At 58.7% G+C, this 13,185-nt stretch overlaps 1 protein-coding gene across 1 annotated transcript; it reads left to right on the top strand.

Moving 5' to 3' along the window:
- Window positions 1-5,278: 5,278 nt before the first annotated feature.
- SLC30A3 (solute carrier family 30 member 3) lies at window positions 5,279-12,876 on the top strand (the record flags this gene model as incomplete). Its single annotated transcript, XM_080711757.1, has 8 exons — window positions 5,279-5,373; window positions 8,597-8,778; window positions 10,086-10,232; window positions 10,318-10,471; window positions 11,006-11,204; window positions 11,429-11,534; window positions 11,734-11,868; window positions 12,728-12,876. The coding sequence occupies 8 exons, from the start codon at window positions 5,279-5,281 to the stop codon at window positions 12,874-12,876; spliced, it is 1,167 nt and encodes a 388-aa protein (XP_080567883.1).
- Window positions 12,877-13,185: the final 309 nt, after the last annotated feature.

Raw genomic sequence — 13,185 nt, 5'->3', positions numbered from 1 at the left:
CCTCCCAGTACTGGGACTACCGGCATGGGCCATCATGCTCACTCCCCTTCCAATTTAAAATCTAGGTCCAAGGACAGACCAAGGCTGTGGATGCCCTTTCAGTTAAGGTCCCTCCCCCTCCACACACATCTATTCTCCGTGTGACAGAAATCCATTCCCCCACCCATTTTGTTTTTCTGTCTTCCCCAGGCCAGGCATCTTGAAGTGGGAAGCTGCTTCATGTCCCCGTCCTCTCTGACCTGCAACCTAGATACTGCGCACCTGGGGCCAAGCAAACAGAACACCTGCCTCATCTGTAAGATGGAGATAACAGTGCCTACCTCTACCTGTAGGGTTATAATAAGGATGAGGTTTTTCATCTTTTTTTTTTTTTTAGTACTGGGGATTGAGGCCAGGGTGCTATATCACTGAACTACACCCCAAGACTCCCTTTTTTTCTTTGCGGGTCTGTGGATGGAACCCAGGGAAATTTGACCTCCGAGCTACACCCCCTGCCCTATTTTTTATTCTTTATTTTGAAACCAGGTCTCACTGAGTTGCAGAGGGCCTCACTAAGTAGCTGAGGCTGTCCGGGAACCGCGATCCTCCAGTCTCAGCCTCCCGAATGCTGGGATTACAAGTGCGCACCACCACGCCCGGCTTCCAAGACTCCCTTTTTTTTGCGGTACCAGGGATGGAACCCAGGGCCATTGTACCTCTGAGCTATACCCCCAGCCCTATTTTTTATTCTTTTTATTTATTTTTGGTGGTACTGGGGGTGGAACCCAGGGGCTTTTCTATCTCTGGGCTATACTCCCAGACCTATTTTATATTTTATTTGGAAACAGGGTCTCACTAAGTTGCTGAAAGCTTCACCAAGTAGCTGAGGCTGGCTTTGAACCTGTGCGATCCTCCTGTTTCAGCCTCCCAAGCATTGGGATTACAAGTGTGCGCCACCATACCCGGGCATTCTTTTTATTTTTGAAACAGGGTCTCACTGAGTTGCAAAGGGCCTTGCTAAGTAGCTGAGGCTGTCCGCGAACCATGATCTTCTGGTCTTAGTCCCCTGAAAGCTGGGATCACAAGCGTGCGCCACCACGCCCGGCCTCCCTGTGTTGGATTTTGAATTCCCTCTAGGCCCTTCCTTCCTCACAGGTATTACATTTGGGGAGGCTGACTGCTCTTTGCATGCTGGGCCTCAGTGACTCTGCTTGTTCCTACAACCCAGGGAGGGGTGTAAGGGAGGCTCTGCAGGTGGTGTTACCCCTCTGCCATCTCCGTTTCCCGTCAGTCCCAGCTGACCCTGCCCACTAATGTCTAGCTAGCTACCTAACACTGAGTAAGATGGGCAGTGACAAAGTCTGACCTCTGTTGCCTAGCTACTGGATTGAAATAGACTATGGGGCAATAAGCCTGGAAACAGGGCACCACCTGGGAGCCTCTTGCAATAATCAGGAAGGCGGATGATGGTGTTTTGACAAGGGTGGGAGTGGGATTTCCTGGCAGATCGATGTGGGGTGAAAGAGAAGAAAGGCCAAGGATGACCCTAAAGTTTCTGGCCTGAGCAAACAGAGGATAGGGTTGCCCTGCTCTGACGGGGGAGGGCCACTACAGAATGAGAAGGCGTGGGAGTGGGAGTGGTGGTCAGGAGTCCAGGTTGGAGCTTTTGAGGCTGAGATGCCTGCCCGTTAGACAAGAGTGGATGTCAGGCCGCCGTCTGAGTACTAGAGTGTGGAGTCCAAGCAAGAGATCTGGGAATCACCATCTATAGATGCCATTTATTTTTAATCATTTTAAAATAAAATCTAAACACATACAGAATTAGAAGAGTACAGTGATTGCCCACGTACCCAATACCCGGCTTCAGCAGCCATTGCCTTTTGCTATTACTCACTGTACTTAAAGACTCGGGCCTGGAAGAGAGCCCCGTGGCAGTAAGTGCAGAAAGATGAGCGACGTGGGCGGCCAAGTCCTGGGCTTCCAGCACTGGAAGACTGGGAGCTGCCGAGGAACCAGCGGAGGAAGCTGAAGATAAGCAGTCAGCAAAGAAGGAGGACCAGATTACCAGCATCCTGGAAGCCAAGTGAAGAAACCACTCATTTGCAAATAACAATTTAAATATTGGGGCAAGAAATGCTAAGAAAAAAGAGTATATGGCAGAAGCGTGTATAACATGAGAGCTGACCTGCTTAGGGGCGGGGGCCTTTAAGCTGCAGCCCTTTCTTAACCAACTAAAAGCCTGCCACCTCCACCCTGCCTCCACCCTGATAACCAGCCCCTTCTTTCCGGGATGGCTTGGGGACTGTGTGCCAGCCACTAGTGGGACGTGAGGGACGGCATGAGAAGGCACAACCCCTGCCTTCAGGAAGAACTGGGAGGCGCACATCCCCAGCCAGGCAGAAACCAGGAAGGACTCCTGGAGGGAGAATGGAGTGGACGTTGGACCTCCAGGTTGCCTCTGCCCATCCGTCCCCTTCAACGTGGTGTGGTCCTCTCCAGTGTCGGCTCTTGTCCCAGATGCGTAGACTCCGAGTTTTGCCTGAGCTCCCCTAGCGCAGCTTAAATCCTGACCTGAGTGCTGGGCTTCACTCTCCTCTCCACTATGAGCTGGTCCATCATGGACTTTTAGCCGGGGTCCCTCTGCAGCCTCTTTTGGCCTGCGTTGCCAGAGGCCCCCTCGAAAGAACCTCTTTTCCCGGGAGCATCCAGGGCTTCCTGCCTCCATCATGCCTTTGGAACCAAGTGTGGCCTAATGACTTATTTTAGGGAAGGAAGGAGGGGCATGTGGCTGTATCACTGACAAAGGACTGCAGGAGAAATCGCTTGTAATCGAGCCAGTCAGGAGAGGACCGTGTCTGTCTTGTTCATCACCAGCCCCCACCTAGGCTAGCAGGATGCTTGGCAGGGAGTCAGTGTGGAGTAAATGTTGAATGAATGGTTCTTACAAGACCACAGTTCCTTACTGGGCACCAGCCCTCGGCTGACCTAACTCCCTGGAAAATTCCTAGCTCCTATCCCGCTTCAGCAGGACTCCCCCAGGCCTGGCGTTCAAGAAGACCCTTGGCAGAATTTCCACAGGGCCACTTGACGGCTCCCAGAGAAACAGGTGCAAGTGTCTGTTTGGCTGCCAAGCTTTCCTTACGTCGATCCCCAAGCAAAGGCTGTTGGTATTCCTACCTTTGGAGGCGGCAGCCAGACACCAAGCCGGCCCTTCAACCCTCGCTCCGACGCCTGCTCGCTACCCACCGGGTGGCGGGGCAGGCACGTGCCAAGGTCTGCGCCCCCTCCCGGCAGTCCCGGCTGCTCCCCGCGCCGCCGCGGGCTGCCCAGAAGGGAAATCCCGGGAAGCCATTGTTGTCGGGTCCGCAGTTGTGGTCACCGGCCCCGGCGTGCCGAGGAGCCGCCTCCCCGCGCAGGCCCCGCGGCTTCGCCCTCCTAGAGCTCGGCGGCCGCGCCCAGCCCTGGACCGCCCGTGGGTGCTCAGGGTCGGGGAAGCCCGACGGCGGCGCTGGGCAGGACCGGCCCGGGGCCCTGGCAGAGGCGGGCAGGGAGGGCGTTCACTCTGGCCCGGACACAGGCCAGATGACCTTGGCGGGTGGCCGCCCCCACAGCCTGCCCTCCTGTGGCCCGGGCGGCGAGCCGAGGACCCTCAGTCCCACGCCCCCTCCTGGGCTCCCGGCGGAGCTGCGGGCCGGCGCCCACCCAGGGAAGGGGGCTGCGACCCGGGGCGCGGCGGGGCCGAGGGTCCGCGCAGACCCTCGTTTCTACTTTGCTGCCCCGCTGCACCGCGCAGTGCGGTCCCTTCGCACCCGCCGCCGCCGCGCTCTCCCCCGCCGGAACAGCCAGCCCGCGCCCAGCTTGCCTAATCCATTTTAAGCCTCACCTCCTCCGCGAAGCTCTCCCGGCTTAACCCCATCACTTCCAGCCACTCTGCCTGGCATGTGCTCCGGGGTTGTTTTTTTGTTTGTTTGTTTGTTATTGGAAGTACACGCACGGTCTCTGAGCTTGAGGGTGGGCGTCGACGCCCAGGGCGCTCGGGTGCAGGACGCCCAGTGCGTCCCGGAGGATGCGGTTGAGGAGCTTCTGGCCTGCGCGCTCTCAGTAGCCATTCCCACCCTCCGCGCGTCCCCATCCCTGCTCACTCTCTCCCCTCCTCCTACGGACCCTCCTCTTCACAGCCTGGCGCAGCTCGGCGTGCACAATCCACTTCCCACCCCCTCTGCGTTTGACAGTGGCGGCCGGGCGAGGGGCAGAGCGCATTAAGGACTGAGGCCTCGACTCCAGCCTGGGCCACCTACTTTGCAGGAAGTCACTCCCGGGCTCGGGGCCCCCCACGTGAGACAACGCCCATCATGCCACGCAGACGGAGCCAGGGAATCGCCAGCAAGCGGAGCGCAGCCTCCCTCCATAAACGCGGGCCGTGGCCCCAGAGAGGTGGCGCCTCTGCCCCTGCTGCGCCAGCTTCTCAGAAAGAGGACAGCGGCCCGCGCGGGTCTCAGTCGCCAGTGCCCTGACCCGACCCAGAGGGGAAGGAGGACGAGGTTCCAGCCGGGGCCTTTATTCACGGACTGTGTGACCTTGGACACTAACACCGAGACTCGCTTTATTCATCTGAAAAGTGGGGATGATCGTGGTTTGAAGCAGAGCAGAAAGCTTTTTGCCACCCACGGTCCTTGCATACAAATAATGGCGGTACCGAGCTAGGCATCTGATTTCGCGGGTGAATCCTACCCCAGGGCCTCTACCTAGGGTTTCTGGCTGCGCACCCACATTCTTCCTGGTTCTTTCGAGACGGGCTCGGCACCTGTTTCTGCCGCCGCAGGCCGACCGGGTGCGGGCGAGGCCATGCCAGGCGTGCGGGGGGCGCGGTCCTAGAGAGGCAGTGGGTCCCAGGGAGTCCCTGGGCTGGAGCCGCCCGGCTGGGAACCGGTGGGCGGGGCTTGTGGCGGGGGCGGGGCTTGCCCACCGAGGGCGGGGCTGTGGAGACGGCCGGGCTCCTGGACTGGGGTGTTGGGACGCCCCTGCCGCCCCCGCCCGGCCCGGCGCGGGGAAGTGGGGCTCCGGCTGGGGGCGGGGCCTGGCGCGGGAGGGGCGGGGCCTGGGCGCGGGGCGGGGCTCCCGCAGCCGCGGGATCTGCAGTTCGGACTCCGCGCGCCACGGTCGCCGCGATTCCCTCCACTCCGCTGGCCCCGCGGCCCTGCAGGGAGTCCGGGGGTCCGGCGGCCACCCGGACGGGGCGCGGGCCCGGCCCCGCGTCGCCCTCCTTCGCGGGCGCCTGGACGGCCGGGGCTGCGGGGACATGGAGCCTTCCCCCGCCGCCGGGGGCTCGGAGACCACCCGCCTGGTGAGCCCCCGGGACCGCGGCGGCGCCGGCGGCGGCCTGCGCCTGAAGAGGTAGGCTAGCCCCGCGCGGCCCGGGGGCGCGGGCGCCCGCCTGCGGCCCCTTTCGTTGTCGCCGCCCCGCGACCCCTCGGCGCGGCCCGTTCCGGCCCCAGCGGGCCCCGCCGCTCCGTCGGGCCGCACCCTCCCGCCCCGCGCCCCGCGCCCCCCGACCGCTGCCCGGCTCCGGCCCGGGCGGGGGCGGCGGAGGAGCAGGTGCGCGCCGGCGGCGGCGGGGTATTCCCGGCTCGCACAGACGGGGCCGGGGGCGGCGAGGTGTGAAGCGAGGCGCGGAGCGGCCGGGACAGCGGGCCGGGGGCGGCGCAGAACCGCCCGCGCACCGCTCCCGGCCCTCGGAGCGGCTGCCTGTGGGCCGACAGTCAGGGGTCTCCAGATCTGGGCAGGATCGCCGGCTTGGTTTTAATTCCTTCCCCCTCTCCCCCAGTCCTCCTCCCAGGCCCCGTGCCTTTGTCTTTGGTGTGGTGCTTCTGTGTCTCCAGCGCTTTCCTTGGGAGGGGGCCTAAACCTGGCGGTGGGCAGCGCGGGGACCGCAGGGTGGGCAGCCGAGGCGCCCCAGCGGTGGCCCTGGCATCTCGTGGGGATGCTTTGATGTTGCAGCGGCCCCTCTTCCTCCTCACATCGCCCCATTCCCCGCAGGATACGGGGGCTCGGAGGGCCAGGAGAGCGGTCATTCCCCCATCCGCAGAAGGGGGCCAATACCCCGTTCCCAACCTAGGCCTCTGTAGTACCCGGGTCACGCAGAACAAAAGGGAGCCGCCTGTTGATGGGCTGCCACCTCGATGACTGTGCCTCGGGCCGCTGCCCCCAAAGCCAGCCGCCTCCGTGGCCCTTCGACCGACCTAGCTCCGACTCCCAGCCCATCTTCGTTCTCATATGACCATTAGTCACCAAACCCTGCAGGATTTTCTGCGAGGCTCTCTCTACCTACCTGCCCCTCCTAACACTGCACCCAGAGCCTCCGGCCTGGCCTGCTCTAGACTCTTCCACCGCCTCCCTCACCTCTTCTCCCTCCCTCCCACCAGCAAGGTCATCTTGCCAGGAAGATACTGGTCAGCCAATCAGTTCATCTACCTTTAGGCTCCTTGGAACTGGTCCCTTTTCCTCCTCAGCCCTTCCCCGCGCCTCACGCTTAGATCCCAAGCCGCAGACCCTGTCACTGTGGCTCCGCGCTGTGGAACACCCTCCTCCACCTAGGGCTCCTGTCTTCCTCTGCGGAGTTCTCACTCCCAACTGGCCTTTGTTCAGACCCCCACCCCAGCTCAGCCTCCTCCTCTGCGGCTAGAAGCCATTTGTTACACATGTCTCTGACCCACTGCCTGGCCCACTTCACAGAGCAAATGAGGATGGGCTTCAAAACCATCCTCACCTCCCCGTCTCCTCTGCGAACACCCAGAATCATGCACACCAGATTCCAAGGGTTGGAAAAGGCTTCCTCTATCAGAGAAATGGCTCTACCTAACCAGCACTTAAAATTTTCCTACAAGCACCAAACGCCTCCCAGCCACCCTCAGACCTCATCCACTTGCAGAGGTTTCTCCAGCCAGAGGCCCCGGGCACCCTCCCCACGGTGCTGCTCCAATCCCGATCCTGCTTCTATCAGGAGTCATCATCGTCCCTCATGGGTATTCTTGTCACACTTCCATGGCTATTTTAGAGCTATTGTTTTTGCTTTGTTTCATTTTGTTTGGATTCTGTAGAAGGTTCTGTCTCTGCTGGCGTTCAGGTTGGGTAGTGGTGGGTGTGCCAATGAACCGAAAACTGTCAGCCTGAGCTCAGCCTCCAGTGGCCCCCGGTGAGGCCCCGGCCTCTTCACTTGTCATGGGGCTCTGGCACTGTGCACAGGGGTCTCTCTGTCAGTGCTTATGGTCAGACCGAGGTCTAGTTAACGTGCTGCAGACCACAAATAATCCAGCACTCCTGTCACTACCAACCTCAGCCCTAGCAGGCTGCACCTCCTCCTCCTGTCTGGGCCAGGAATCTCACCGTTTTGGGGCCCAAACATTCCACTCCCCTTTTATTATTTATTTATTTATTTACTTAGCAGTACTGGAGAGGGAACCCAGGGGCATTGTACCTTTGAGCTACACCCCCCAGCCCTATTTTATTTATTTTGAAACAGGGTCTCACTGAGTCAAAAAGGACCTCACTAAGTAGCTGAGGCTGTCCTCAAACCCTAATCCTTATGTCTCAGCCTCCAGAATGCTGAGATTACACACGTGCGCCACCATGCCCAGCTCTCCACTCCCTATTAATTATTATTATTATTATTATTTTTTGCGAGTCTGGGGATGAAACTCAGGGGCATTTGACCTCTGCCTACACCTCCTGCTCTATTTTTTATTCTTTAATTTGAAACCGGGTCTCACTGAGTTGCACAGGGCCTCACTAAGTAGCTGAGGCTTTCCGAGAACCGTGATCCTCTGGTCTTGGCCTCCCAAATGCTGGGATTATAAGTGTGTGCCACCACGCCTGGCTTCCACTCCCCGTTTAAAGGCAGCACTTCTGCTGGGTGTCTGGGTGTGGGGGGGAGGGCATGGCTTGGGAGTGGGGGCCGGCAGGAGGGAGGTGCCCCAGGCCAGGTGCTTGTGCTGGGTCCCACTCCACACTTTCACTCTGCCTTCCCTTCCAGTGGTCTTTGCCCAGCATGCTCACCTGTCTCTATGAAAAGCCTTCCCATTCCTCAAGGCCCTCCTGTGCCCTCCTCCACTGTCTCTTGATTCCTCACTGGACCTCCCCCAGAGCACTTGGGCTGCTCTGCCAGCGAAGGCCGCCTCGGCTGGCCGGGTATCATAGTGCTTAGGTGTGGGTCTGTCTTATCACCCAGAGTTCCTGGAGATCCGGAAGGATGTCCCACTCATTCTTCTTCCCTGTGGAGCCTAGCATGAAATTCATCTGCTTAGGCTGCACTCTCAGCTCTACCACCATCAGCCATGTGGACCCCAGCATCCTTTTCTTCACTGAACCTTGCACTTGTTGTTTCTTTGTTAAAACGTTAGGACCGTCTGGCAAGTGCCTTCCAGCTGGGAAATGGTATGGAAGGAAAAGGGAGGCCAGGGCTGGACTGTTCTTTGGCCCCATCTGTTCACAGGCTCCGGGCATGGCAGGCCTGGGGAGAGAGCAAGAGTTGGGCTGATTTGCCGAGGCTGGCCTGAGAGCTGGGTGGGTGCAGGCAGGGCAGTCCAGGCCAGGCTGCGGGTTGAAGGCTTGCCCTCCTCAGTCTCTTCACAGAGCCCTCAGAGCCCCTCCCCGAGGAGCCCAAGCCCGTGGAGATGACCTTTCACCACTGCCACAGGGACCCCATGCCGCAGCCCGGCCTCACCCCCGAGAGGCTGCAGGCGCGGAGGCAGCTGTGCGCCGCCTGCGCTGTGTGCTTCGTCTTCATGGCCGGGGAGGTGGTCGGTAAGTTGGGCAGTAGCTCTCGCCCCCCATGCTCCTGACGCCTGTCTAAGCTGCTTTCCAGCCAGAAGCCAGTTGCTGGGTGGAGAGGCAGAGAAAGTGGGTGGTGGGACGGGGGAGTGGGTGCCTGTAACTCAGGAGGTGGGAGTGGGGAGCAGTGGGCTGAGGCCAGAACGTCATGGGGGATTCGGGGTGAGTGAGGGCAGTGTTGGGGCCACAGCTGAACACTCTCCATGCTAATCCATCTTCTTACAACCCGATTTCTTATTGCCCAGTGCAGGGGTCCACGACTGTAATCCCAGTACTTGGGAGGAGACAGGAGGATTGCAGGATCTAGGACAGCCTCAGCAACTTCGTGAGACACTTAGCAACTTAGCGAGACCCTGTCTTAAAATTAAAAAATAAAAAAGGTCTGGGGTGCCAGGCGTGGTGGCGCACGCTTGTAATCCCTGCGTTTGGGAGGCTGAGACAGGAGGATCACACAGGTTCGAAGCCAACCTCAGCTACTTAGTGAGGTTCTCAGCAACTTAATGAGACACTGTTTCCAAATAAAATAGAAAATAGGTCTGGGAGTATAGTGTGAAGGTAGAAAGCCTCTGGATTCCACCCCCGGTACCACAAAAAAAAAAAAAAAAAAAAGGCCTGGGGATATAACTCAGTGGTATAGCATACCCGAGTTCAATCCACACTACTACACACATATACACATACATCCATACTCTATTTTTCAATTAAACATGTCAGTGTTGAAAAACTAAACAATGTGAGCTGGCTGCAGTGGTGCATGCTTGTAATCCCAACATTTGGGAGATCGAGACAGGAAGATCACGTTTGTACCCAGCCTCAGCTACTTAGTGAGGGCCTTTGCAACTCAGTGAGACCCTGTTTCAAATTAAAGAATAAAAAATAGGAGCCGGGTGTGGTGGTGCACCCTTGTAATCCCAGCATTCAGGAGGCTGAGACTGGAGGATTGCGGTTCGCGGACAGCCTCAGCTACTTAGTGAGGCCCTGTGCAACTCAGTGAGACGCGGTTTCAAAATGAAGAATAAAAAACTAGGGCAGGGGGTGTAGCTCAGAGGTGAAATTCCCCTGGGTTCCATCACCTGTCCAAAAAAAAAAAAAAAGAAAGAAAGAAAAGAAAAAGGAAAGCTAGAAAATGTGTATCAGTGAAACAAAAACTCCCTGTAATCTCATCAACTAAGAAAACCAGTTTTCCCTCTGGTGTATTTCCTCAACTCATTTTCTGTATCTATAAGCACATACTACATATTTCCTAAAGGAACAAGAATGTACATCATGTGCCCTGGCAGGTGGGTACTTGGCGCACAGCCTGGCCATCATGACAGACGCAGCCCACCTGCTGGCGGACGTGGGCAGCATGCTGGGCAGCCTCTTCTCCCTCTGGCTCTCCACCCGGCCAGCCACCCGCACCATGACCTTTGGCTGGCACCGTTCAGGTAGGGCCCCACATGGTCTGGTGCCCCTCCGGTCTTGCCAGGATCTTGACCAGGTGCCTCTCTGACAGCTTGTCTCCCCCCGCAGAGACTCTGGGGGCTCTGGCCTCGGTGGTCTCCCTGTGGATGGTCACTGGCATCCTCCTGTACCTGGCCTTCATCCGCCTGCTGCACAGCGATTACCACATCGAGGGGGGCGCCATGTTGCTGACCGCCAGCATCGCAGTCTGTGCCAATCTGCTGTACGTTCCAGTGTGGAGCAGGCGCCATGCGGGGCTCAGGGAAAGGGGTCTCCCTCTAGGGTGGGCGAGCTGGCTCTCCCCCCGGCCAGACAGCACGCAGGCAGCTCTGCACTGTCTGCTGTGGGTATGCCTGAGAAGGGGCTGGGACAGAGACCTGCCACTCCCAGTCAACAGACACTTGGTAAGGGCCTGCTGCACACCACTGTGATCTCAGTCAAACTCACCACCACCCGCCAGGTGGGTGGTGTCGCCTCTAGTTTACTCTCCGTGTAAAAGATCCCGGCAGGGGACCAGGTGACTCCTTTGAGTCACACAGCTACTTAAGATCAGGGCCAGGATCTGAATCCATGTCTGTGGCATGTCCTTCCCCAGGCTGCATTATTTGTCTCTCGAGAAAAATGATGTTTTCTTCCTGGGGCTGGGAAAATACTTGGAGGGCCACTGGGGGGTGAGGGGAGGCGGCGCAGGAATGGAGTGGGGGCAGAGGGGGGGCAGGGCAGGCCGCCTGGGCTGAGCTGCTCTGCTTCCCCCCAGAATGGCCTTTGTGCTGCATCAGGCTGGGCCCTCACACAGCCACGGGTCTAGGGGGGCAGAATACGCACCACTGGAAGAGGGCTCTGGGCAGCCCCTGCCCCTGGGCAACACCAGCGTCCGGGCGGCCTTTGTGCATGTGCTGGGGGACCTCCTGCAGAGCCTGGGGGTGCTGGCTGCCTCCATCCTCATCTACTTCAAGGTACCACGTGCAAGGCCTCCCCGCCTCCTCCCACTCCACCTCCCAGCCCACCCTTCCTGGGACCCTCGGCCTCCCTCCCATCCCTCCAGCCCGGGGCCTCGCCCACCCTGGGGCCTGCTCCCTCTTCACTGCACCGCTTCCCTCTCAGGTCCTGTCTGTCAGGCACCCCTCAGTCTTCCTCTCAGAGGCCCCTGGTTCCAGGCTTAGGGGCTCTTTCTCTGCAGCCTCAGTACAAGGCGGCTGACCCCATCAGCACCTTCCTCTTCTCCATCTGTGCCCTTGGATCCACGGCCCCCACCCTCCGAGATGTCCTGCGAATCCTCATGGAAGGTGAATCCGACACTACTCTTCCCTGCCCTGGGGCCCCTCTGGCCTCTCTCCAGCACTGGGTTGCCCCTTCTCCCCGAGGAGAGTATGGGGAGGCTGGGCCTGTTGCTGGAAGGAGGTGGGTGCCAGGTGGATCACGGGGTCAGTCGGTGAGCAGGTACTGGGCAGCCCTGGCCATAACATGTGGGGGTGCTGGTTGCAGGTGCCCCCCGCAGCGTGGGGTTTGAACCCGTAAGAGACACACTGCTGTCAGTGCCAGGAGTCCGCGCAACTCACGAGCTGCACCTGTGGGGCCTGACGCTCACGTACCATGTGGCCTCCGCACACCTGGCCATTGGTGAGTCGACACTGGCCCGGCCAGTAACTTCCTGCCCCCCACGTGTGACAAGAGCCTGAATTACTGAGATTGTTTCTGTCTTGATTGGTCTCGCTGTCTCTGTCTCTCGTCTCTCTCACACACATGCTGGAGACAAGGAGGCTTGGAGACTGGGGGAGGTCTCACTGTCTGTGAAGTGGGTGGTGCAGGGAACCAGCAACCCCGTGAGAGATTGCTAGTGCCTACAGGTCTAGTGATGGGGCCCAGTTAGGTACCTTATGGCACGCGGCCAGGTATCACATAGCTATTAAAAATGATGATTATGAAATCTGTATGGCAACTAGGAAAAATGTTTATGGTATAATGTTGAGAAAAAAAAGCCAAATATAAAGTTATATCCACATTATGATTCAACTATTAAAAATATATATCGTGACTCATGAGCTGACAAAGGAGTTTTGAGTTTCTTCCAGATGCGAGGAGCAATCAGAGGCATGCAATTTGGATGCCAAAAATATCATAACTTGTAGAATACTTGATGGCAACTCTAGAGGGACAGTGGCCAGAATGTTTAACATCTGGATTGTCCTGGAAAGTCAGGTGGTCTGATTGCTGAAAAATCTAACTGTATGTTGGTACTCAAAGGCAGAAGTGAACAGAAGACCAGGAGCAGCTTAGTGTGTTAGTGTAGTTGATTAGGGGCGAGGCTCTCTGACAGTTTCTTTGACGATTTTACGCTGTTCATACAATACAGAGCCATTCAGCCGTTGATGCTGGCTCAAGGCTGTGCGGCCCTCAGCCCCCTCCGGCATCCTTATCTCAGCCCTGCCTGTTCCCGCCTCCCTGGGGACTCAGGCTGCCTCTTATCGCTGTCCCGCAGACTCCACGGCTGACCCCGAAGCTGTCCTGGCTGAAGCCTCCTCCCGGCTCTACTCCCGGTTTGGATTCTCCAGCTGCACCCTGCAGGTCGAGCAGTACCAACCCGAGATGGCCCAGTGCCTGCGCTGCCGGGAGCCCCCCCAAGCCTGAGCCACGGCCCGCCCTCACCCCACTGCCAGGCCAGGCTCAGCCCTGGACTCTCAGCACCCGCTTCCTGATCACGGAGACGGGATGGAGCTGGGCCCATACCCCTTGCTCTCTCCCTTTTCCACCCGCCAGATGCCTCCACCGCAGCCCCAGTGGGCAAGACCAAAGCCTGTTGGGGAGTTGGGTGGGAGGGAGCCGGGCTGACGGCTGTGAGCAGCTCGAGGGCGGGATGTAGAAAGCCCTCACAGCCTCTGCTCCCTGCCGCCTGGGGAGCCACGCATGTCCTTTCTGTGCAGTCCGTGCGTCCGTCCA

This window comes from Muscardinus avellanarius (assembly GCF_963383645.1).
Source record: "Muscardinus avellanarius genome assembly, chromosome: 15".
In the NCBI taxonomy this organism is placed as follows: Eukaryota; Metazoa; Chordata; class Mammalia; order Rodentia; family Gliridae; genus Muscardinus; species Muscardinus avellanarius.
Note: the sequence above shows the minus strand (reverse complement) of the source record. Positions and strands in the feature narration are given on the sequence as shown.